Raw genomic sequence first — 24989 nt, 5'->3', positions numbered from 1 at the left:
ATTACTGAGTGTGAAAAAGTCACTGCGAAAAAAGGAATTGCTGGCAGACTCTTAACTCATAGCCAATAATAAACGATGTTTTCCTTACCTTCTCGCTAAATCCTCGCTCTCCCTTAAAGTAAAAAAAAAAATGTGATTGAGAAGATTTAGCTTTCCTTTCACATTGGGACGAGGAATTTGAATAATAACAAAAAAAGCAAGTAAAATAATCATTTTGAGGCATACAGAACGCCTTTGAAATTTCTTTACACATGAAAGGCAAAAGGACAAGAAGGGAACTTTCTCTCCTTTATCGTTTTTTTTTTTTAATTGACTCTTTTATTTCACGCGAAGGATATCTCTTCATCAAGGTCTTCCTAAAATAAAACCGTATATTTAATGCATATTTTTGATGCATAACTGAAAAAAAAACAGTTTAGTTCTGTTTACTCTGACATATTACTGTTGCATAGAGAAAACCAGCTTTAAGGTAGATCTAAACAACGGTGCTCTGCAGAAAAAAATAAAATTGCTTAAGTTCATACAAATGGCATAGAAAGCGGTCGTCACCTTTTTCCCTGGGAATCCGGATGAGCCAGGAGGCCCGGGTTGACCAGGAGTTCCTGCACTGCCCTTAAGTCCTTGCAAACCAGGAGGTCCATCGGGGCCAATTTCTCCAGGAATGCCAGGAGGGCCTATAGGTCCTTGAGGTCCAGTTGCTCCATCGACTCCATCTTCTCCCTAAAAAACGCACGTAACTTAAAAACGCTCTTACTAACCATCTGCACAATCAAACAAAATTTAAAGAAAAGATGTTTCGAGCCATTTTGCTTGGCAAGCTTGAGAGGGTCTGGGATTTGAGGATAGTTCCTTTTCTCCAATTTCAAGTCATGATCAATGTTCGTGTATGAAACACTTCAGATGTTAGGCCCCTGGAAACTCAACCGATCCTCTCCTAGACTACGAGCAGTCTCTCCGTTTTTCTTAGTCCGTTGAGCGACACGCGCGAGATAAAAAACTAATTAACTGATTGCAGTAAACGAAATACTGACAAGAAATACAAGTACATTTTGCGATGGAATTCCACTGAAGTTATTCTGTCTATTACTACTTCTACTTATCTCAAAGCCAATAAATAATAAACCAGATAATGAATATTTTTATTTTGGGTTTGTCTTAGCGAATTTACAGCGTGAAGTACCTTAGCTCCCGGCTCTCCTTTTAATCCTTGAGGTCCTCGCTTTCCACTTGGTCCGGTGGGTCCCTCCTCGCCTTTTCCACCTTTAACACCCTTCGCTCCTGTAGTTCCCTGTAAAAACGATTTATATTTATTTCTCTTTAGTAACATTTAATTGGTTGCACATCTAAGGGCGGATGCTTAATGAAAGGATCAAAGAAAAAAATGGGTAAAAATGGCAAGGATAAGATACTTGAGAACAATCTTTATTGTCACATGACTTTTTCAAATCACGCAATCTTGTACTGTGCACTTAAACAAACGAGAAGATTGATGCTTTATAACAAGGATGGGAAATAACAACATCTTACGTTTCCCCCTTTATTTCCTGGAGGACCGCGATCACCCTGTAAGAAAAAATAAGAAGCAATAATTAAGCAAAAGGTAGATTGTCTTCTTGTCACAGAGTAGCTTAGATGATCTTTAACTGACATACCTTGTCCCCTTTCTGTGTATTGACCTGTGCTGCCGACTCTGTATCACCACCAACCTCCTACAAAAAACAACATACAAAGTACAGAATCCCTGCTACCAAATAAGAGGATATTTACTAGGTTATAAAACAATTCTTTGATATATCCCATGGAAAAAAAGTTACAAACCGTTATTCCTCCAGGCGGACCTGGGGGCCCGGGTGGTCCTGGGATACTTTCACCTTGTTCGCCCTGACAACAGATATTGAACACTAGATTAAAACAAAATTATTATTATAAATATATAGGAATGTACAGCTTGTGGCGGTTGTCCGTAGTTCTTGGGCCGTGCATGTGTTAGGCCAGTTTCAAACGTCGTGCTACTGCCGTGCTAATCTGGCTCGACACTAGCACGACTTGGTTTCAGACGTCGAGTTGCCACTTAGATCGACGATGTAACGATTTGTGGGGCAAAAATATTATAAATCTCACCTTTCGCCCATCCGATCCTTTTTCTCCGGCATCGCCCTATAAATGAAAGTTAAGACTAAGCAAGACAGGAATGACATAGTGAACAGGTCTTCTAGAAGGCTGTGAAATCTAGTTTCCACAACGAAATTAAAGGATGTAATGGACTGAATTTCGGAGCCATCCGCCCCAATCCTCCTGATGCCCTACCTTCGCTAATGAATGGGTTTGCTGATCTGTATTTATCTATATTATAGCTGCTAGGTTGGTCTTTGCTTCAGGATCAGAAAGATTGATGTAAAGGTTCCGGAGAACTCACTGCTTTTAATATAAAAAAATTACCTTTGTGCCCTTTGTTCCTTTGCGGCCAGGAAATCCAGTGCTGCCAGAGACTCCCTAAGAAAAAAAATTAGATTTAGTAAAACAACGTAAAAGTGCTGCCTGTTCATAATTAAGTCAATTTCAATTAAGTTTTTCTCGCCATACGGTACTTATTTTATCAATCATAGAGTTATTTTACAAATGATATCATATACACTAATAGGGTTTTGAATAAACGTAAATAATGCACTCAAACGGCAGGTAATGGACACTCATTAGGAACACTTGATCGGGTGATCGAATGGATTGTTTCTAACTGATAGAACCAGTCGATTTGGCGTATTTGGTAAATGTCAGGTCTACTTGCAAGCTCTTATAGTAGCGATAAAATGTCTCCCAAAGGATACCTGCTCTCCTTTGGATCCCATTTCACCTTTCTGTCCTACCGGTCCAGCAGGGCCTTGCTCCCCCTAGAACAGAAAAGAATGAACAATTAGGTCGCTTTTAATCTTGCCCATCTCTTTTTAAACAATCAGACAAATGGTCCCGCTATTGTGTCTCCTGGTCACAAAGACAAAATATATTCGTCTTGTAAGGAAATAACTGGCCCATGTACTTCACAAATAAACATTTTATGTACCACAGATAATGTAATTTTATATCGAGCCATTTTCTTGGCTATTTCCATTTTATATCTCAAGTTGCTTGGGTGGAGCTGAAAATGACATATCTCCAAGGAGTTTCGCCAGCTAATCAAATTAAAGTGGGCAGGATATTACTGTCCCTGTTTAGTATGCATGCACTATGATTTCGACCTCTTTACTACGAGATGAAATGATCATTAAGAAGATCATCATAAGTATTCCGAAATTCTTCCGATTCTACGGCAGCTTCTCATCGAAGATTAAGATCCAACAGACAAGGAATGTCCTTGTTGCCAATGACCTTGAACGCACTTACCTGACCCACAGGACCTTCCGCTCCTTTTTCGCCTTTCCGACCAGGAAATCCTGTTCGTCCTTGATTTCCAGGGATACCCTACAATTATAATGAATTAACAACAATTATTTTGGTCAATGTTCAGACATCGATCGAATGACACGTACAGTCTGATGAAATGGCCCGTTACAAAATTAACTCAGCATTAACAAATTTCTTATCTATTCTCGTGTTGTTTGTTGGGCATTGAAAAAGACATTTTCTTAGATAATTTGAAAAGACTTGTTAATTTGCTCTGACCTTCTGGACAATTAGACAATTTGCAAACTTCGCCAAAAGTGTTCTTTTAGAAACCAGCAAAAGAGCCGATAAGGTAGTCATTCAGTAAGTCAATACCTAGCTGTTGTGAGATAAAGTCCTTTTTTGACTTCATTTTAGTTTTGTTTAATTAGAGATAGCTTAGTGTGAAGTTTTTGAAAACGATGATCAACGAAGTTACTCACTCTTCGTCCTGGAAAACCAACTTCTCCTGAATCGCCTTTGTCTCCCTGTATGTTCGAAAGAAATTATTGTCCACTAATGATCGTATTATCCATCTTTTAAGATAAATTATTACTACATTAAAAATGAATATCTAATAGTGGAATTATAATATGAAAAGCATGGAGAAAAATCATAAAGAAAGCTCTGTATCGCTTTTGAGGATGAATATTATCAGCACGCACGTTCCACTACGATGCAAGTAAGAAGTGTCCTTCAGTAGTAGGATAAACTGACACTTTAATGCCAAAATTATTTGGAACATCTCAATGAATAAAGTAAATTTGAAATCGCAAGTGGATTCAAAGGTTGATGTTTCGAATGCCTGCAGTGCAGGCGTGTTTTGGGTGAGCGAAAGCTGCTTGTTCATGTTCGTATTGTTGTAGCCAACGTGATCTTTGATTTTATGACAGAGGAAGATTGGGGAGAGTAGAAATAACAACCCTTAGGGCAGGTGCTAGGGCGAAAGAAGGAAAGGAGAGGGGGAGGGGAGAAAAAATACGCCTGCCCGATATCATTGCGTACGCTAGCAAACGGAGCTCCCGATTGGAGCGACGTAGGGGAAGTAGATTGATGCCTGTCAATTAACTGTAAGTCTATATTGTTTATTCCGTTTTCTTTCGCACGCAGCTGTGGGAGAGAATTATTTTGAGTTCAGAAAAGGCGGACGGAAATTCGAATATTTACTCTGCTCTCGAGGAAAGTCTTTTGGAACTGGAGCGGCTGGGAATGTCGCGTATATTACGCAATAAGCAAGTGAAAGTGATTTCTACACTGGCATCAGGACAAGATTTGCTCACAGTGCTAAGAAGGGGTCGGTAGCCCTACATGACTTTTATCTCGTGCCAAAATGCTGCTTGTTCCAAAATGCTTTTTCTCAGACGGATAGATTATGCTCTGAAAGGTTCTATGTTTTGACTGAGCAAATGTGATTTTAGCCGCTTGTTTCATAATGAGGGGTCTTTATTGCGGCTAAATAAGGCTTTAAGGTTCTATAATTTTCTCCAGAGGAGAGAAGGAGAGAGACTTTCTTGATCTGCCTCTAGTTGCCGACGTGGAACCTTCGATCGACGGCCCGGTGACTTCGCTGCCTGCGAATTGACACAGTCGGGTTTTGATTTTCTCCATGCTGGAGTGGCTTTGTCCGACGCGTCAAGAATACGTTTGCCGCTCCTAACCGGGTTACTTACCGGGGATGTAATTGCAGCTTTAATGAACTGGTAAAACTGGTCCAAGTTGTGTTGCGAATTTTCTGACCAAATGGGTTACAGACCCGATCAGAATACTGCATGGAATCTTGAACTAACGGCAATCCAACTTCTTTAGAAATTTCGGCTAACAAAACTCCGAAGCACTCCTTTCGTTTTGATGGGCTGAAGAAATTTTCTGAAGAAGAATGGCCTTGCTTTCCAAGATTGCTTCTAAATATAACTTTAAACGAAATCTTACATAACCTACAATAATCACTGACAATCGAATCAGACGACATTACTCTCCTTCCCGTAAACAACGCATGCTAGCAGCTTGCAGAATGTAGACTGCACATGTGTTAGTGTTTATTTTATCGGAAGTGAAGGGAGCTTCCAGTGCAATAGTTCTTCGGTTTTGATTGATCAGCTACTGACTTCCGGAAGAGCGGTCAAGCGGTACTAATTAGGAGGTGTTTCTCATTTTCACAGTGTTTTCGGGCAGGCATTTTCTCTTCTCACTTCTTCCCGCCCCCTTGAACCACCCCCTTTGACTCGCCCCATTTCCTCTCTTTTGGAATTTCAACATGGCGCTTTCGCGAGCAAAAACATTCGCGCGTCCGAAAAAATGCCTGCGCTGCAGGCTAGTGTTTCGAGCGCTCGCGCAACGCAACTGACTCACGATCATTCTAACAAAACCTGGTCATTTTCACCAAACAAAGTTATTGTTTGGTAAAAATTATGCGGAATAACCGTCGCAAACAGTCAACGCACCTTAGGTCCAGCTTGGCCTTTAGTACCTTTATAACCCTTCTCGCCCTGTTAAATAACAGAGAAGTTCAAAGCTGGTCAACAAATTCTGGCTGTCAGCGAAACTACTCGTTTAAACAAGCGAGCCGCCATTCAAGAAGTGAAAAATAAGAAATACAAAGCGTGATGGCGGTCATTTTGGTATACCAAAACAATGAAACAGTGGCCATGTTGGTGTTCCAAACAAATCCTGTGGAAACAATTTGTTTTGATCCCATACATTTGCATAGATACTGGCCACGTGAGTGAAAATGCTCTATAAGAATTACAACGACTTCTTTAGCCCCGACAAAGTATATAATTATTAAAAAATCACCTAAAGCAACTGAGAGACTTTCGTTGGGCTGAAAAACAACACTTTCAGTTCCGTGCTCACGATTTTGGGATTAATATGCCGACACAAAAGTTAACACCAAAATAACAAATACAGTCAAACCTCGCCTTACGGACACCCGCTTAATACGGACAACGGACACTTGTTTCTTGTCCAATCAACAGATTCTCATAGATAGTCAACCTTGCTAATGCGGACACTTCATTATCAACTGTGTGCTGTAATACATCTTTCCTTTTTGAAGGTGAAAAAGAAAAACCTTCAGTTGACATCATGTCGATGTTGCCAGCGCTACCGTACACCGGATAGGATGATTTGCACACGTCACTTTCAGACTATTTTGGCATCAAACGAGTTACACTGGATGAAAAAACAGATTTGAAATGAGATAAATGTGGGACAAATGTGGTCTAAATATAAAATTTGTCATATTTGTTCACATTTGTGCAAAGCACAAATTAGACATTTGTCTTTAAGACAAATAGGATAATGATGCATTTGCTGTCTAAGACAAATGTGAACAAATGCTGTGTAAACGTAGGACAAATTTAACATTTGCTTTGTGACAAATGCAGATAAATGAGCCAAACTGCAAACAAATGTGTTCAAACTTTGTCAAATAACATATTTGTATGGACAAATATAGAGCAAATTTTATATTGTAAAGTGAGCGTGCCAGGCCAGTACATACGTACTACCCTTCTCTCTTTTCTTCCCTGGCATCTACCCCTTTATTGCTTCTTGCAATTTTCACTTAACACTAGCTTTCAACCTTTCTTTAAAGTGGACTAATGCTGCAGAAGTTCATTGAACTCAACTAGGACAGGTTGAAAGACCATCAGTTCGATCCCTTCCCCCCTCATTTATCACAACCCTTACCTGAAACCCTGATATAACGAAGACACTGCTAAAACAGTAACAATCTTCATTGCATTTCGTTCCTTGAAACTTCTTAAATATCAGAGTTCCACTGTAAAGGGTGCAAGGTGATTACAATATTTAAAGAAAAATGACTCAAGAATTTTAACTGACAATTCTCATTTATTTCACAATGCTTGTCCTGATCTTACAATTAACTGTAAAACAAAACTAAAACATTAAGTTTAACAAGTGTCAGTTCATTTCAGGATGACCAAGTCAAAAGACTTTATTAGGTAGATAAATAAACAGAAAGTGACCAAGCTGGGATTGCAAAAATCACTTTTTTTCCAAAGTGACCAAAATGGGGTCTATAATATGGCCACAGAGTAGACTATCGGTATACAGTAATGGGATAGGGATACTGAGAGGCCAGCAGCACATACCCAGTAAAAATTAACCATTAAATAAAACTTTCCCTTCAGGTACCATTGGTACAACATCCAACAAACTGTATCTTTAGTTAATTACCACAGGAAAGATAACAGTTTTCATAGCCTGTGAACAGGCCTTTGGTCGAGTGGGGAACTAACTTGCTATTGTTTTCCCCAAACAGAGAGCCTGTTCACAGGCTACAATCTTCATTGCACTTAGTTCCACTGTTATTAGAGCACCGTAAATCCTCTATTAAGCCCCCCGGGGGGCTTATTTTTTTCAAGCACTTTTGAGGGGGGGCTTAATAGAGAGGGAGGGCTTAGTTAATTTAGCAAAACGCATCACCTGTAGCAAAAATACCGTGGTATGAGACAGAGTAGACTTATGCGTTGTACAATTAAAGTCACTGTAAAAAGTATTTATTTCACTTGTGGGAGTCTAAAAGTAACAAAAACAAAATTCTTATTCTTCAAAAATGTTCTCCACAGAGAACTAGAGCGCAAAGTTGAGAAAGTTAAGCATATGAAGTTGGAGGTCATGCGGCCAAAGACCAAAAACAATATGAACTTTAAGCGTGAATAAGCCATAACTGATTAGTCCACGTTAATTGTTAATTTTTTTGTGAAGTATAAGGATTGGGGGAGGGGGAGGGGGGGCTAAATAGAGGATTTACGGTATGTAATTTTACATAATAGCTATTAAAAACACCTCTGTTAAGTGGACACCTTGAGATGGTCCCTGTTTCTCTTTATAACTCACTCTATTTGGATCTCTATAAGACGGATATACCGAGTCAATAGTGCTGGTCCCAAAGGTGTCCATCTTAAAGAGAGTTGACTGTCCAGACAAAATATTCCTATTTCTTATATTAAAAATATATCTAAATGCACTTTAGGAAATACCAATAACAAAAAGCAAATGCCTCACAATTGCCAAGGTTTGTTTCGTGGGCTATTGTTACTTGCCAAAGGCAACAAAACTAATGAAATAGCTGACTTCTGGAGTGACTGCTAGAGGGTTTAATGTACATTTGTCATTAATCAATAATGCTTCAAAGACTTGACTAAAATTTGGTAAACAGCAAAAATTTCACATGTCATAATATATTTTTGTAAACGCATCTTATTGATAGCTTGAGAATTTGGAAAAGTTTAAGCCTGGGTAATCAAAGACTATACCGTTTGCACTCTTCAATGTTTGCCACAGTTAACCAAATAATCCAAGTTACATTTATATAAGCTCTTAGAAAATCCATAACATGTACTGTTATTAAAATCTATAACCAAATAATGGACTTTGGACATTTAAGCCAACACTTAAACCTTGATTATCAGTTCTGGACCTCAATTAACCAACTTTTTGATTATCACAACTTTTCCTCTGGTCAAAGATTTCTTAAATGAATATTGCAAATAAACAAGAAGGTAAACCTAAGCCTGATTTTCTTTTGGCTTCACATCTTCGAAAGAGTCATTGAAAAGTTTTCTTTTGTCTTTGAAAAGCAAAGTTGGTACTTTTATGTGATGTCAGCCTGCAAGGAAAGTCGTGTCCGATAGCCCGGGGCTAGTGGATTTTGCTATCGGGCTAGTGATTTTTGTTCTTAACTTGCCTGATGGGCAAGTGCTGTTTTTTGGAGAAATTCAAATTACCGAAGGATTGTAATCAATCCTGCTAATCAAAAAGGGTTTGGGGGCTAGTTGAAATGACTTGTGGGCTAGTACGGGGTAGCTACAGCTTGCCAGAATGGCAGGCTGTAAAACTGATGTTCTTTGCACCCCGGATGTATATGATAAATTAAGCTACCCTATTAAGACAAAAAAATGCCACAGTTGATTATCTTCTGTGGAAGGTAGCCTCATACTACTAATAACATATACTTTTCTATTATCTCCACTCTCTTTCTCATTAAATTCATATGAATTCATATAAACAAGGTCAGGCCAGGTTGTGTAATGCTGGTTTATGCAAACTTTGAGTTGAGATAGGAAAGCTTATAAACAAATTCACTTTAAAAGTTCTTTTTGTCTGCAATTTGATGATTGGATGCTCTAAAAAAGGAGAGCACATTAAGTGGGAAAATGTTTTTGAACGAATGAAAAAGGAAACCAAATTATTTAAAAATTTATCCCCGTGTGGGCTCTAATAAGCCTTTGAACAACTGGGCCTAGGCCTTGACTGAGAAGTGGCCTGAATATGGCTCATGATGGACCGTCAGGTGCTGGCCTCTCGGATATCCCACTCTCAAACCTGGGCTTTGCCATAGCTCTGGCATGAGGGATAAGATTCTTAAGGTAAACAACACCTGAGGCTGTGCTCTCCAGGTCACCCATGGCAACTGACTTTTAATCCTAAAAAGGCCCAGTTCAAACGTCAAATTTCACATGCGCAGAACTTTATTCCTAATTTAGTCTACTTAAATAGTTAAATGTGGCATTTGATTTACACGTCAAATCTAACTCCCTGAACTCTGTTGAATTTAACTCTGTTAAAAGTCAATATTCCCAGTAATATAATAATAATTTACCAAAATTCATGTATTAAGTTGGCACATGTGAAATGTGACGTTTGAATCAAAAGTTGAACCTTAGTCGAATCTTCGACTGTTTCAGTCGCAGACAGGGCAAACATCGCATTTAACTTAATTGATTCAAATGTTGCACTTCACATGCATTTAACTCTTGCGTTAAGTTTGGCTCAAGTGAAATTCGACATTTGAACCCAGCCTAAAAGAACATTTTTCATAGGAACCATATCTTGAGCAGTGTGGATTTCACAGTTTCATAGCAATGGACTCAGTCCCTTCAAATTTTCTTTGAGCACAGCCATTTGGCTAGAAAAACATTTTAACACTCATGAGGTAAAAAAATAAAACATAAATTTGTGAACATACTCCTCTTCCACTTTAGAGCCACTTGTCATGTTTTTTGTCAGCCATCTTTCTGCATGTTGGAAACAAAACAAAAATTATAGCTGTAAATTTACCAAATAAAGTGCAATGTTAGATAAGCTTAAACTTAAGCTTTGAGACAGAAGCATATAACCCTGATAAGGACTTCTGCTTTGAGATAACCATAATCATCCATAATATACATGTATTTGGTTGCTTCCAACAGCAACTTTCTCCAGGCCATCGATCTCGTTTTCTTTAAAGAAGAAATAAATATGCCCCACTTCAAAGACTAACATTGTCCCTCAAAAATTGGGCGCTTTAAGCAAAGTTGTAGGCCCCACTTCAAAGACTAACATTGTCCCTCAAAAATTGGGCGCTTTAAGCTAAGTTGTAGGTTCCTGTGATGTTTGATACAACGCAGGCAAGTCGGCGCCTTTGAAGACACGCTATCAGTTCAGCTCCAAAGAATAAGCACAAACTCTCACGATCAAAAGCATTTCTTATATCATCAAAGCAACAAGAAAGTAAACCTACCCTTAAATCCACTGGAACTTCTCCTTTAGATTCTCTACGTGACAGTTTTGAGCCGCGTTTGCTGTTATTTAGTCGCTCCTGTTTTGCTAGTTACGTTATCTTGCTGAACTGCTGCGTTTGCTTCTTTCAGTTTCTTCTGGCTCTCTAAAATAGAATCTAGTCTCCTGTTCATGTTTTCCATCAGGAAAAGTTGTCTTTCTTCAGCAGGACTGCTTGTAGCCATGATTGAACCATAAAATACGAGTCTAAAGACAACGAAAACTAAGGGCCAAGCTGACAAAGAACTTTACGAAATGAACTGAAGACGCTGTCAAAAGGGTGATCAAACATACCGCGCGTGTAGCTGTGGACATTTGATTGGCGTTCAATCGCTGACGTAACTTAACGTCACAATATCTGAACGCGAGTACTTTTCGTGCATTCGCGCGCGCGTTCATTCAAAAAGACGATCAAGATGAAGGGATTAGAGAATAGGGTGTACTTATCAGCAGCGCTTATCTGGACTTAAGCATAAATTCTGGAATGGATTTCACGTAATACTGATATTTACTATAATTATTGTTATAGTGAAACCTCTATTAAGCGAACCCCCAATTAAGCGGACACCCTCTATTCAGCGGACACTAAACCGGGTCCCGAAATTTTAATTACGTCTTATAATTCCCTTTATTATTCATTCAAAATATTTCCCCAATTCTTATTGGCTAAAAGCACACGTTTAATTCACCATAACCAGTTACTGATGACCAAATTTGGAAGAAATTTGACTTTAACGAGGAAATGACGTCAAAAATGCAGCGTTTTCGCAGGTTAAGGCACCGTTAATCGAGAAGACCTGGGGACGAGGTTGAGTTGTTTTGGTTGTGAACTTGAAAAAATGGCGGACATTTCACTCCTTTCAAGAGTAAGAACTAGGCGAAAAAATAGCTAAAAACATGGCAAGAACAGCAAGAAGACAACTCGAAGGGCGACATCTGCTATTTGGTGAATATTTGCGGAGCTGGACAAACCTAAACGTACACTATCGAAGATGAACTGAACATCGATGGATCGATAGAGGTAAACATGTTTCAGCTCTGTTTCTAAACTAGGAATTATTTTGAATGAATAATAAAACAGTTATTGAATTCGGCTTTCGTATCATATGAAGAATTATGGAGATCTCGGAGGGTGTTATCCGCCTCGGCCTACGGCCTCGACGGATAACACCCTCCTCAATCTCCATAATTCTTCATAAGATACTCCGCCTCATTCATTAACTGTTAATTATAACGAACCCCTATTCAGCGGACACTTCTATTAAGCGGACGCGGACACTAAAATAAATTGTATTTGGCTAATTTTTATTGTTAATAACCTCTATTAAGCGGACAGCGGACCGAATTAACAAAAGTAGTATTGGATTACGTCCTTGAAAAACGTGCTGTAGTCGATTAATAAAGGTAAATCAATACATTTAGCTGTCGATAAACTGTAGATTATACCGAGAGTCTTGCACAAAGTACAGCACGGCTTCCTTAGCTTCCTTAATAACAAGTTAAACATTGCGCAATGTTTACAAACCCTGTTAAGCGGACACCCTCTTTTAAGAGGACGCTTGGGAAGGTCCCGAAGGTGTCCGCTCAATGGAGGTTTCACTGTATTATTATTATTATTTTTCTATAGTTAGGTCTTTTTATCGGGAAATTGGTACGGAAAATTAACATCAATAGATTTATATCTCGCCTCATGGATCACAACCTTATCTTATTAAAATCAGCGCATTGACTTTTACGCCATCCACTGGGACTTTTGAATTGATTTTTTATAACTCTATTGATATGGACGTTTTCTTTATATGAATATTTTACTGAAATTTTGTGTGTAGTTTTTATAAGATTTTAATAAAGTATTCTTTATATTATTAAAAAAGGTATAGTTTTCAAAATTGTTACGGTACTTATTTACTTATTTATCTTTTATTTGTTATTGCTTAAACATGACATAAAGAGTTCAGTGATTGTACAGTGGGACTCCGAAGTAACGAAGAACATTTTTCCTAGTCCCTTGGCCTTTCATTATGTCTAGCGGTATATATGGTGATGTGGTTTAGACCCTATAGTGTAGGGTGGTAGTGCAAAAAAGACTCCACCATACGGCTGAATAATTTTGGTCTTTTGACTAGAGTTGAACTTTCATATTTTCAGTGGCACAGCATAATGATCAAAACACTGACAACTCATCAGTTTTAAGGAGTCAAAGGGAGGAGGAATTCTTTCCTTTTACATCTAATCCAACTTTCCAATCTTGGTAATAAAAAAGGCTAGTGAGCCTCACACTTGCAACGCAAGGTAACTTCCTAGCATACGCCAAAACTTCAAAAGACTCCTTTTTAATACATGGATATAAACAAATTGTCATTTTACGGTAATTTCCCTTTTATTCACTTCACTTAAAGTAATTTTTAATTTCCCTTTTATTCCCTTTTATTCACTTCAGTTAAAGTAATTTTTAATTTTTTAATTTTTATCGTGTAGTCGTAATTTACGCAGGGCCCCTATTGATACCAGCCAATGGCTGATAGGGCCACTCTGCCTAAATAAAGTTGACTTGACTTGACTTGAATACAGTGGAACCTCGATATAACGAGCCTCTGTAAACGTTTTAATCAGCATATAAAGTACGGTAAGTTGATCGGAGCATTCATCCAGTCTGAGTAAGGCGCAATAATAGCTAACCAGAAAATCCCTCATTGCAATTTCTACATATCTACACCTACATGCATCTACGAGTACTTGACAAGGGTTACCCATTGCGCCAAAAACAACCAAATAAATAAATTAATTAATTAATGAGACAAACAATAGCCTTGTTTCTAAACAATTCAGAAAATCATATAGCGATTTTACTGGAACGAGAAGTCAAAAAATTATTTTTCTCGTATTTGTCTTGTTTTAAGATATCTTTGTACAAGGGCAAATATAATGGCATATTTGAATCACATTTGTCTCACATTTCCTCAAGACAAATGTGACAACAGATTTGTCTCACATTTGGGACATTTGATGGGTGGACAAATCTGACATCAGATTTGTCTTAGATTTGTCTTCGAGGCAAATATCATTAAATTCAATGTTTCGTCCAGTGTTATGCAGAGAAGGGTTTTGATTGAGTAATTCATAGAGGAGTGATTTTTTGAGTGTTTCCGTGGTTTAAGTGTGCGGAATGACGGCTTTGTGAAGGCGAGAGATGTTTAATTGATGATGCTAATGCGCTCTTTTATTTCTTTAGTATTTTGTTCCAATAAAAGGTGGTTTTTGACTTAAATAACAAAACCCGCTTAATATACGGACACCCCGTTAATACATTAACACGTTCTATGAATGGCTCCTTCAGTGTCCGTATTTACGGGGTTTGACTGTACCACAGGGAGTAACTTCTCATTAGCTTGTACTACAATGGTCTCATTCACAGACTCAAACGTTACAACCACCTTGCACAGAGTCATAAACAGCATAACAGGAAAGTACTGTCTAATAGTTATCATTTGAATGCTTATATTGTAAGATTTCATCCACAGCAGAATTCAAAAGTTAGAAGGCACCTTGTACAACGTAATAAACATTACAACAGAAAGGCGGCTTTTTGGAAATGACTAAACCACTTTACTTGTCGTTACCTTCTTTATGTAATATACCTCCTATTATATGGACTTTTCTGTCTGAATAATACACTTGGTGGTGACGCAGCCCTACCTTTTCAGGTTCTGAGATGACTAGTCGACCCGGTTGTCCTGGAGGTCCTTGAGGTCCAGTCTCTCCCGGCGGACCAGGTTCGCCTATAAGACTGATGCCTCGTTCACCCTAAAAATGTGACCAAAATGTACAAGTTAAAAAAAGGCAACTGAGGTTACAATTACTCAACGTCAATCTTAAAATCAAAGCTGTAACAAACTCTAGTGGGTAGAGTTGAAATTTGACAGAAGTGGCGATTGAACCTCTCATACAAACGACCAGTAAACAAATAAGAAATTAGTATTTTTGAATAATGACCGCACCCGTGTGAAACTGGTTTTAAGGAGTTAATAACACTACCTTTTTTTCTAATTTTTAAGCATTATAATTTTGTAGCATGAATAGTTTTGTTTCCTCAGGAATGAAATAGCTTTTTATGAAATGCGGTGATATATTTCCCCGAAAGCCTAATACTTTGTGGGGTTAATTACAGCTATGAAAATAGACGCCCCTCTCTTGTAAACGCCCCGCTTGGGCTCCTAAAACCGGGCGTCTATTAAATCTTTTACAGTACCTACCTTTTCCCCTTTCTCTCCAGTGCCTCCTTTTAATCCCTGCCAAAAAATGGAATAAAATAACTGGCTACCAGAGCGTAAACAGCGTAATGGAGCTTTAAAATTTGGTGGCCTCAAACCCAGTTAAAACAGTGCTTGAAAAAAAAAACAGTTCCTTATGGCTGGCCAGTAAATAAGCAGGTTATGACGTGGAGATACTTTACACAGGATTCGTATACTTCCTCCCTCTTTGAAGGACCACATTTCTAAATTCAAGGACCTAATTTATCACACACGCTCTAAATAAACTATGAATATATTACGATAAAATTGAGCTTCTGTTCTCAAGGGCAACCATTCTAATGAAAATTCGTTCGTGAGTCCTGAATGCCAATTTTATTCTGTTGACTTCAAACTGCCATTTGCCAAAGTTTGTTTGAGGTTTGAACATGTTGCTAAATTGAAATTAAAGGACTTTCAAGGGCCAGAATGAATGAAGAAGAATTTCAAGGCCTTAAAAGGACTCTAAAATTCAACGGCGTTCAAAAGGTTTCAAGACGCGTTCGAACCCTATTTACACAAGATTTAACTTGGAATTCGTTGAAATAACCAGCGCTCATCGTATTGACCTCTAGGAAACAACTCTGTCAAGCTTGTAACCTTCTTTTTGAGAACGGTCCAGCCTTATCTTGATCCGGTTGAATTTCGAGGTCAAAACAGGTTACACACATCCATCTTTTTTCTCGATTCTTCAGTGACACATGTACGTAATGGAATTATAAAAATTCGAGCCCGCTTACCGGTTTTCCCTCTTGGCCTTTTTCTCCAGACAGACCCTGAGGTCCTTGGAATCCTATTTCACCCTACAGAAGTTATATGTCAAGCATGAGACGTAGTGTTTCACTACAAGATGAAACACCGAGAAGAGAGTTGAAAATACGACTCGCAGCGGAATATTTTTGACGAACTTCGAGGTGTTTCATCTGGTGATGAAACACTGTGTCGAATGCTTGATATTACTTCTCAAACAAAACAAAACAATTTTAGAAGGAGAAATTAAATGTGCAAAAATGCGCAGTTTTTCATATGATCTCCAAACACTCATTAAACATTAAATTTATTTCTGTTCTCTTTATGAATTATTAATGAGTTTGAAAATCGAGGGCAAGTGAAAAAAGCCGACAAAGACAAATATGGCGCGTAAACGTAGATAACCATAAAGGGCGCTTAGGAGTTCATAACGACGAACCAAATGTTCTCTCGACCAAGTAATGAGGAAACTACCAAATCACAGGCGCCTGTTTGCAGTTCATTCATGGCGGAGTTACTTTGCAAATAAGTTTGGCGAAATTTAATCTAATAAAGGCATCTTGAAATCCATTTTGAACTTCGGCACGCTTTCAAGGCCAAACAGACAATCAGTGAGTTTAATAGAAAATAAATTAATACAAAGCTTTATCAATCTCAATTTTCGAACAAGTACAGGTTAAGCGAAAAGTAATCGTCTACACAATAAACAGCGATAGTTAATGTCAGGCGATGTTCTCTGAATAAAATCTTATCCTTAAAACAACAACCGTAAATAATAGGTTAGTTCACATGCGAAACCTTTGTTATTTGCTCTTTTTGGTTGGAATCTGTGCGTAATTGAAGGCCTTGCTTCTCAACGTTTTTAGATTTGGGCCGTTATAATCATTGGTCGTCCTGTTAACTTTGTTGCTAAGGCCTGTGAACGACTAGTCTTCAAACATCATTTGAGAAAAAAGAAGATTACTTATTTTACCAACCTTCTGTCCAGCTCTCCCTTTCTGTCCAGGAAACCCTACATTTCCCTGTTGACAAAAAAATTAATGAGACAATAAAAAATGCTAAGCCTGATGTACCTAACAGGGTGCCATCAGAATAAAGGAAATGGATGGAGCAAACTTAACTCGCAGGCAAACCCCCTGATGATTTAACAAGTCCTTTCCTTTCGCTTGCCCTTCCGGACCGGTGGTACATTAAGAGATTAGATTTTGATACCAGTTGTTATGCCCATTACACTGTCGAGGTAACTATTAACCCCTTTTCGCTCATTCAAAGACGGTCTATGGACCTTTTCTCCCTTGGGCCCAGGCTCTCCCGGTGGTCCAGGCTCCCCGTCTCCTCCTGGTTGTCCTCTTGCTCCAGGGACTCCTTTTGTTATATTGTTACCAGGTGGTCCAGGTGGTCCTTGGGGTCCAGTAGGACCTCGCAGGCCCATTGGTCCAGTATCTCCTTTCGTCCCGTTGAATCCTGCTACTCCTTTCTCACCTTTTTGGCCTAGAATGTTAAAAGTAACATCTTAGAAAATTAAACCTTTTTTTACTCATTTATTTTTCAGAGTCAAAAACGTTACCCCATGGCTGCTCTAGCACAAAATTTTAATCACAAAAAAGGAAGTCTATGTTATCAGTCACGCTTTGTTTATTCACATGTTATAATTCACAAAGGTTTCCCATCACTGTGAATGTAAAAAAAAATAATCAGATAAAATGACGTTTAAAATCAATGATATACTAAATCAATGAGAGAGATATAAATGCGCCCATGGAAGGATGATCTAATAAAAAAGAAGGTAAGGTGTTCCATTCTTTTAGAGTTCTAGTGAAAAATTGTACTTATGGGTATTGCTGTTACTACTAATGTTTATAAACTTGCTGCTATGGTAAGAGTGTGTAACACGGGTTGGGCGTACAATGTACTCCGGAATATTGACCCTAATTTTATTGTTCACTATTTTGAACATGGTAGTAAGACGTGCAATTTTCAGTTCTTGTGAATGCCAGTTCAAATCGTTCAAGAGATTAATGACTGTGCCGGGTTCCAGCTCGTTAGTAGTTTTTTACAAATCTGGCAGCTCACCACTGTACTCCTTCAATATCGTGGCAATGCTTTTGAGTATGTGGGTCCCACACGCTGCAGGCTTATTCCAGACAAGGACGAACGAGGGTGATGTAGGCCTGACTTTTAACATTCTCTGGACAGGAATGAAGATTACGTCTGATGAAACCAAGGGACCGGTTAGCCTTCCCTATAATGTTCTCTATATGAAAGCTCCAATTCAAATTGGAGGACAACTCGACTCCCAAGAAAGGACGATGAGATACGGAGTCCCAAGGAGTTCCATTCGTTGTATGCTGATGAATGATTGGGTTTCTCGACTGATAAACCCTCAGGATCTTACATTTGTCACAACTGAGGGACTTTTGCCATGATTTGGTCCAGGCCACTAGGCTGTAAAGGTCTTGCTGCAAGGTATTGGTGTCAACTTTGCTGCTGACGGTTGCAGTATAAGAACGTGTTGTCGGCAAAAAGTTGAATGTGAAATTCTACATTTACACCTATATCGTTAATGTAGATGAAGGACATTAAGGCGCCAGGCACAGTGCCCTGCAGGACGCCAGAAAAAACTGATACAGGCGCAGTGTCATTACCCCTTGCACTCTGACTCTCAAATTGGTGTTTCATCAGCGTACCATCAATTGTAGTCTTTAGTACTAGTTAAGACTCCACAAACCTGTAGGTTCGCCTTTCTGTCCTTTGACTCCTTCTTCTCCTTTCTCTCCTTTAGCATTTGGGTTTTGTGGCTCTCCACTGAGATTAGCTGGATAACTAACATTTACGGGTAGACCTGGAGGCCCAGGAAGACCGGGCAAACCTCGGTCTCCTTTCTCGCCTTTGAACATCACGTCCGTCATGGATTCATTCCCCGTTACTCCTGGTGGACCAGGAGGTCCCGGTGGTCCAACAATACTCTGACCCTTTTCTCCCTGGCGATCGTGGATGAGAGTTATTACAAAAAAAGAAGACAAAGCTTTTTTACGAGCAAAGTCAACACTACTAAAAAAGAACTGGTATATCATAAAATAATTTATAGCTTTTGCAAGGCTTTTGTAATTTAAGGAGATACAGTCAAACCCCGTTAATATGGATAGTCATACTGAGAGGGCCATAGAAAGCGTCCGTGTTAACAGGGCGTCCGTATCAAGCGCCTAGAGAACCCGGGTGGAGGAGGGAAGGTAATCAACAAATAATTCTATGGGGAAGCTTCGTCCCGAGGTCCAACCCCTTACCCTTTTATTTACCACTTTTCATGAAAAAGGTACCCCTTTCGTACACCTTCTATTGACAAATGGTACCTTTTCACATACCTTGTTAAGAACTTTGCATCCTTTTTAACTGCTGCTGAAATACACCGTCTTTTAAATAGGAATTAATCACAAAAATAAAACGTTTTCTCGACTTTTTTAAGCCATAAAATTCATCTGTTAGCCATTTTGGACCCTTTTACAGACCCAGATGACAGATTTCCCTACCCTTTTACATACTTTAACCAGTGAAATCCCTCCCTTTGATATAGCTGAAGCCTAAAAAAGGTACCCCTTTCGGGCGGAGCCTCCCCGTATAGGTCATCATAGGGAGTACTCCCCCACCCGTCGGGCTAGAGAAAATGTAAGTGCTTACTTTCCCCAGGGACAAAGCAAACTGCCTGCAACAAGCAGGTTTCCATAAGGCAAGGTTGGACTGTACTGTTGTTATTTACTCTCTTTGCAATCTTACTTGATCAACTTGATCAGTTTAAACAAAATAAACAGAGATTAGTTATCATGTAATTGAAAAATGTTTGTTAATTGTGGAAAAGTTACTTAAGGTCACCTTCTTTCCTCTTGGTCCAGGGGGTCCCATATCTCCCTACGAAACAATTTCAATCGGTTTTTATTAGTAGTGATAGAAATAAAATAAGTGACAGGTAAATAGGGCAATATTTACGATTACCGCATCTTGGTCAGATACACGCTCAGCGAAAGAAGAAAATAGCAGTTGCTGGGGTATGCATGCGTTTGATACCCTATAACTTACAAAAAAACTTACAAAAACTTACAAATTACTTACTTACAAATGTTTTACTGTGTTGCGTTCAAGACAACTGCACAGGCTAAATCTTTGATGATAACGTTTTTTCTACACAAAACAATTATTGGCGACTTTGCTTGCACTGAAACAAGTGAATTGCTACATTAGGAGTGTACATAACCTGCGTTTATTGTAAGAAAACGCACGAGACTGAAGAGTAACTGACCATGCGGGATATATCAAAACAAGTGGGAGTGTTTCACTAAGTGTTACAGTCCCTAAAAAATAAGATAACTCAAGATAATTATCTAGAAAGTAATTTTGCCTCTTCGTGGTGGCGGCGCTAACAGAAGTTTTAGTGATGGTAGTAGTGACGTAAAGTGATAGTGGTAGTATAGCGGTAACACAGGATAGTGGCTTAATTACCATCGGTCCATCCTCGCCTTTTGGACCAGGAAGTCCTTGATCACCCATTTCTCCCTGATGATTAGAGATAAAAAAGCCAAAACAAAATAGTGGGATAAGAACATCATTAAAAATCGACAAAAATAATAAGAGATGAAACAGTACTACTTACAAACCTTGTCACCTGTTGCTCCAGGTTCGCCATCTTTCCCTGGAGGTCCTCTAGGCCCGGGAGTTCCCTACAAAAAGAGAAACAATGCTTAGAACTGTTGAACTGTTTAAGCTCTTTTTTATTGTACTCCCTTGCGGATGAAAAAAATCAGTATAATCAGTACAGTGTACGTATTTATACAGCTGCGTGTGTAGAATATTAATAATAATAATAAAAAAGCAAACTCACCACGCCCTCTGCTCCCTTCATTCCTGGCATGCCTTCCTTACCAGGTGCACCTGGCAGTCCAATAGGCCCCCTGTCACCCTGGAAAATGACATCGAGATCTTTAATAAAAGTAGAATTAAAAGTGAAGCTTACATGTAAGAATAAACAATGAATTTTCTCTTGGCCAGAGAACTGGGCCTTACTTACATCTAGGCAACTTCTCAACAATTCTCAACAATTGAAAAAAGAAAACAAGAGAAAATGGAAAGACAGAATGGTGAATAGTTACGCTATACTGTTTCCTGCCTATAATATAAAAATATCCAAAATAAGTGGTATGCAGCCAATAAGAGTCTTATAACATTTTCTACCTTTTGCCCAGGAAGGCCAATCAACCCACGTTGTCCTTTTCGACCAGGTTCTCCCTGCAAAAACGAAAAGAAAGATGACACATACGATAAGGCATCAAGTAAGGGACAACTGCTTTTCATACAATGAAAAATTTTGTATACCTTTTGTCCCTCTGTGCCATTAACGCCTGGTTCACCTTTGTCACCTTTTGGAGGATCGACAGGCTAAAAGGAAAAATATATAAATAATACACGTTATAACTATACTAGCAAAAGAACAACCTTAAACACTTTCTTTTTGCTCTCCAATGTTCTTGAATGACATCACTTGAAGAACTGATCATTTGTAAACTGTAGATTCTGCACGGTTATCAATTACTGAATGAGAAAACTCAGAGCAGTTTTCCGGCTTCATCCTGACACTCATCCCTACCCTGACTAAATAGAACCGTACCAAGTCATTCACAACTGTGCAAGCCTCACAACCGTGCAAGCGAACGCTATAAATATATAAACATATCTATTATTTATTCAAAATATTTCTCCGTCCCTAATTAGCTTGTATCCACCAGATATGCTACAAAACCGGCTATAGCGAGCGCTGACTAAATTTGGAATAGGACGGTTTTTTTCCTCATAAACTTACCAATCCAGTTTTTGGATCGAGAATCATTCCGGGTTTACCAGGGGTACCTGGAGGACCGGGTAGTCCCGCAGGTCCAGGAACTCCAGGAAGACCATTTGTACCAGTTGTTCCCTTTGGTCCTTGAATGTACTGGCCACATTCACCCTGCAGATGGAGAAGAAAGCTTCGCCTGTTTTTCCTGCTTCTTATTTATTTGGTCTTGGTATATGTTATCCGATTTAAGGTTATTCACAATATTTGCCAGCACTTTTAACTAACAGATAAACTAATTAGGGTTTATTGCACTGGCTGCCACCCTCATTCCCGTTCCATTGCGTATTATTACTAGGGTGTGTCGCTGTCACTCTCATTGCATTAGTGATTACCCAGTTTAGGTTGTGTTTCTTCCACCCTCACTGCATGCACTTTATGTGGTAAGTTGCTGCCAATCTCGTTTTCACCTAAGGGTGCACCCAATAACCTTTAGTCCCATTTACTGCCAAAGGTTTGTATTTGTGTATTTTTCTTGTAGTCTACATTATTTAAGCGACGAAGTTGTTTATAGTTATTTATTTTGATATTTTAATAACGTTTATTGAATAAAGTTGAGTATGATAACAATAAATACCTTTGTACAGTTCACGTCTCGAACAATTGTATAGCCTGGCCCTGGTTCTCCCTATGGCAGGAGAATAAAACAGTAAGAGAGAAATTGAAGAAAATAACGAGTGTTGTCGGACCAGACGAAATGGAAGTCAATCACAACGGTAAAAGCCGGGGGAACATGGAAGGCGATACGTTCATTTTTGTTTTAATTTGTTCATAGACAAGGAAATCACCAATACCAAAGGAATGCAAATTGAACAAGTACGGCAAAAAAGTGACATACACGAGTTAAAGAAAATTTGTCTGTAATTCCCTGCAAATGAAAGCCAAATCTGTAACCTTAATGGGATGGATGAGGGTTTATCAACTAATGATGCCTACTTCTCCAAACTTTGTTTATCAGGAGTATATTTTTTCCACAGTTAACTGAATAACAGTATCGATCAATTAGGCACATTAAGGCACTGATTTAAACCTCCTTGTACAAGAGCTATTTAAAGAAGGTTTGTACCCCGACTCTAAGCCCCTACCGTTTCATATACCACGCTGACCAGACAGCTAATTCTTTTTCATACCTTCTAGAGAAAATAATACACACGTCATATCACCTTGAAGACTTTAAGACGCTTTTAGGTTAATAACTGAGCGACCTCAACCAATTCTACTCTTTACTAAACTCTTGAAGACCTTAATGCGCCTTGTGTGTTTTTTAATACAATTTATGATAGTGTGTAAATCCACTCCGACGAGTAAGAGAATATGATCAACACTCACAGCAACACAAAAATTATTATCACTTTTGCATTTTAAAGGAAATGCCTGGCTCTGTAGTTCTAGTTACGTTGACGTGGATACTTAAGGAGTGCTAACAAGGACAGGATTACAACGGGTACCAATAAATGAGACGTTGGGCATCAACGTGTCTTTAAATACGTAATAATGCCAATCTAACCTTCTCTCCCTTAATGGTTAGAATTTCCTCTCCAGAATCAACAAATATTGCTGGTCCAGGCCGTCCTGGAATGCCTTTAATGCCCTGAGGTCCTTTCTCCCCGCGGCCGCCTTTGGATCCTTTCTCTGTAAGCAACAAACGAACAACAATCCCTTGTTTATACACTGTTACTATATTAGCTCAGTAAGACTCTTTGTTAATTTCCTGGTCCTTCAGTGACGAAAAGTCAAACCATGTACCCATTGCAGCTTTAAAATTTCAACAGGGGTTAATTGCTGCGGAGCGACCGAAGGGAGCGAGCAGCAACATAATCAGGATTTAAAGGAAATATATAAGGGGCGACGAATTCTCGAATTCATCACTTTTTACCACAATGCATTGCATTTAACCAGAGTGCAATGCGCCACGAACAACTCAAATAAAAACACGGGGAAGTTCGGTGGGTGAGAGAGTGCACCGTTTGCTGCTCAGACTTAGAGTTTTCTTTGTGGCAAATTTTCTACAGCAAGGTTAGAGGTCTTACCAAATTTTAAGACACGCAGGAGTCTTTCAGATGAGTACGATGGTTAACTTGGGGATTTGATTTCAATTCAAGAGCCTTTGACTCGTCCAGGTGTTAAACCTGACGAGAAGTTGAGCATTTGCTCTTCGACTCCGCAACACGGGGGATATACAAATTCCAGCTTGCTAGAAGGTTATGTGAAAGTGAGAAAATGTCATGCCATGCTATTCTTAAGAAACTGTATGAGCCGAAAATGGATGTGATTTTGACCATTCGCTTCAAAATAACAGCGGAAATCGAGATAACAAAACATATGTTTTGTGTCCTACTTTGCAGACGAGGACGTGTATCGGCGTTTTGAAAAGCATCATTATGTTCTTTCATTCATTCATTGCTATGGAATATGCGTTTACATTGTTTTTTCACTGTTAATAGCTCGGTTAATGCGGCTGGCGATCATCTTGCCGGCGGAAGTTTCAGGGAAAAGGAATAAAATGAAAGACTTTTCCTCACGTTTTCGTAATCAGCCTCTGTGGTGTAGTGGTTAGGTGTAGTCGCGTCGAGTCGAAGGTGCCAGGTTCGAGTCTTACCGGATTATTAATTCCTACGTTCTTTTTTTCCGTTTTTTGTGTTGTTGTTTTCTATAAATATATAGTTAAATAACTGTTACTTAATAAAGTGCAATAAACAGCAAGAAAAGTATTGTGTTTCCAGAGAAAATATCGTGCACCGCATATTAAATATATGGATAAACAATCTGCATTTCTATTATTTCCTTCAATTTACTGTGGGAAAACCAGAGTTGATAACCACTTGATCATTTTCTAAACAACGTTCCCACGAGTTCTTTCTATAGACTGCTAGTAATTATTTTAGTACTTTCCAACATGTAAATAGGACATTCAATGTCATTTTTGATTCTTTTAAGTCTCACTGCCTAACTAATGCCAGTATCAACAGAATGTGCCGCAGCATTACTATCTTTTAGATACCCTAGTAAATCTATAATACTGAAACTGGGTTGGTTAGCAATGGTATTATTATTCATCAGTCGTGACTAGACAGGTTTTAAAGAACTTGTAA

The 24989-nt window shown here is 38.8% G+C and overlaps 1 protein-coding gene and 2 long non-coding RNA genes across 3 annotated transcripts; all 3 read right to left on the bottom strand.

Annotated features, from left to right (window-relative positions):
• Positions 1-87: 87 nt before the first annotated feature.
• Positions 88-1288, bottom strand: LOC140924232 (uncharacterized). Its single transcript, XR_012164216.1, has 3 exons — positions 1181-1288; positions 550-720; positions 88-112 (listed from the first exon to the last, which is right to left on the bottom strand). It is a non-coding gene; the product is annotated as an uncharacterized lncRNA (long non-coding RNA).
• A 235-nt stretch (positions 1289-1523) lies between these two features.
• Positions 1524-1883, bottom strand: LOC140924233 (uncharacterized). Its single transcript, XR_012164217.1, has 3 exons — positions 1819-1883; positions 1653-1709; positions 1524-1563 (listed from the first exon to the last, which is right to left on the bottom strand). It is a non-coding gene; the product is annotated as an uncharacterized lncRNA (long non-coding RNA).
• Positions 1884-2052: 169 nt separating this feature from the next.
• Positions 2053-23525, bottom strand: LOC140925085 (uncharacterized). The gene is made up of 18 exons (XM_073375034.1): positions 23405-23525; positions 22475-22525; positions 21868-22011; positions 21384-21446; positions 21243-21296; positions 20893-20970; positions 20669-20731; positions 20514-20567; positions 19890-19925; positions 18865-19003; positions 14680-14762; positions 14349-14417; positions 5859-5903; positions 3861-3905; positions 3379-3456; positions 2826-2888; positions 2440-2493; positions 2053-2157 (listed from the first exon to the last, which is right to left on the bottom strand). Exons 3-18 carry the CDS (start codon positions 21892-21894, stop codon positions 2053-2055), a joined length of 1056 nt encoding a protein of 351 aa, XP_073231135.1. The 5' UTR covers positions 21895-22011; positions 22475-22525; positions 23405-23525.
• Positions 23526-24989: the final 1464 nt, after the last annotated feature.

Source organism: Porites lutea, chromosome 14 (genome assembly GCF_958299795.1).
Source record: "Porites lutea chromosome 14, jaPorLute2.1, whole genome shotgun sequence".
NCBI lineage: Eukaryota > Metazoa > Cnidaria > Anthozoa > Scleractinia > Poritidae > Porites > Porites lutea.
Note: the sequence above shows the minus strand (reverse complement) of the source record. Positions and strands in the feature narration are given on the sequence as shown.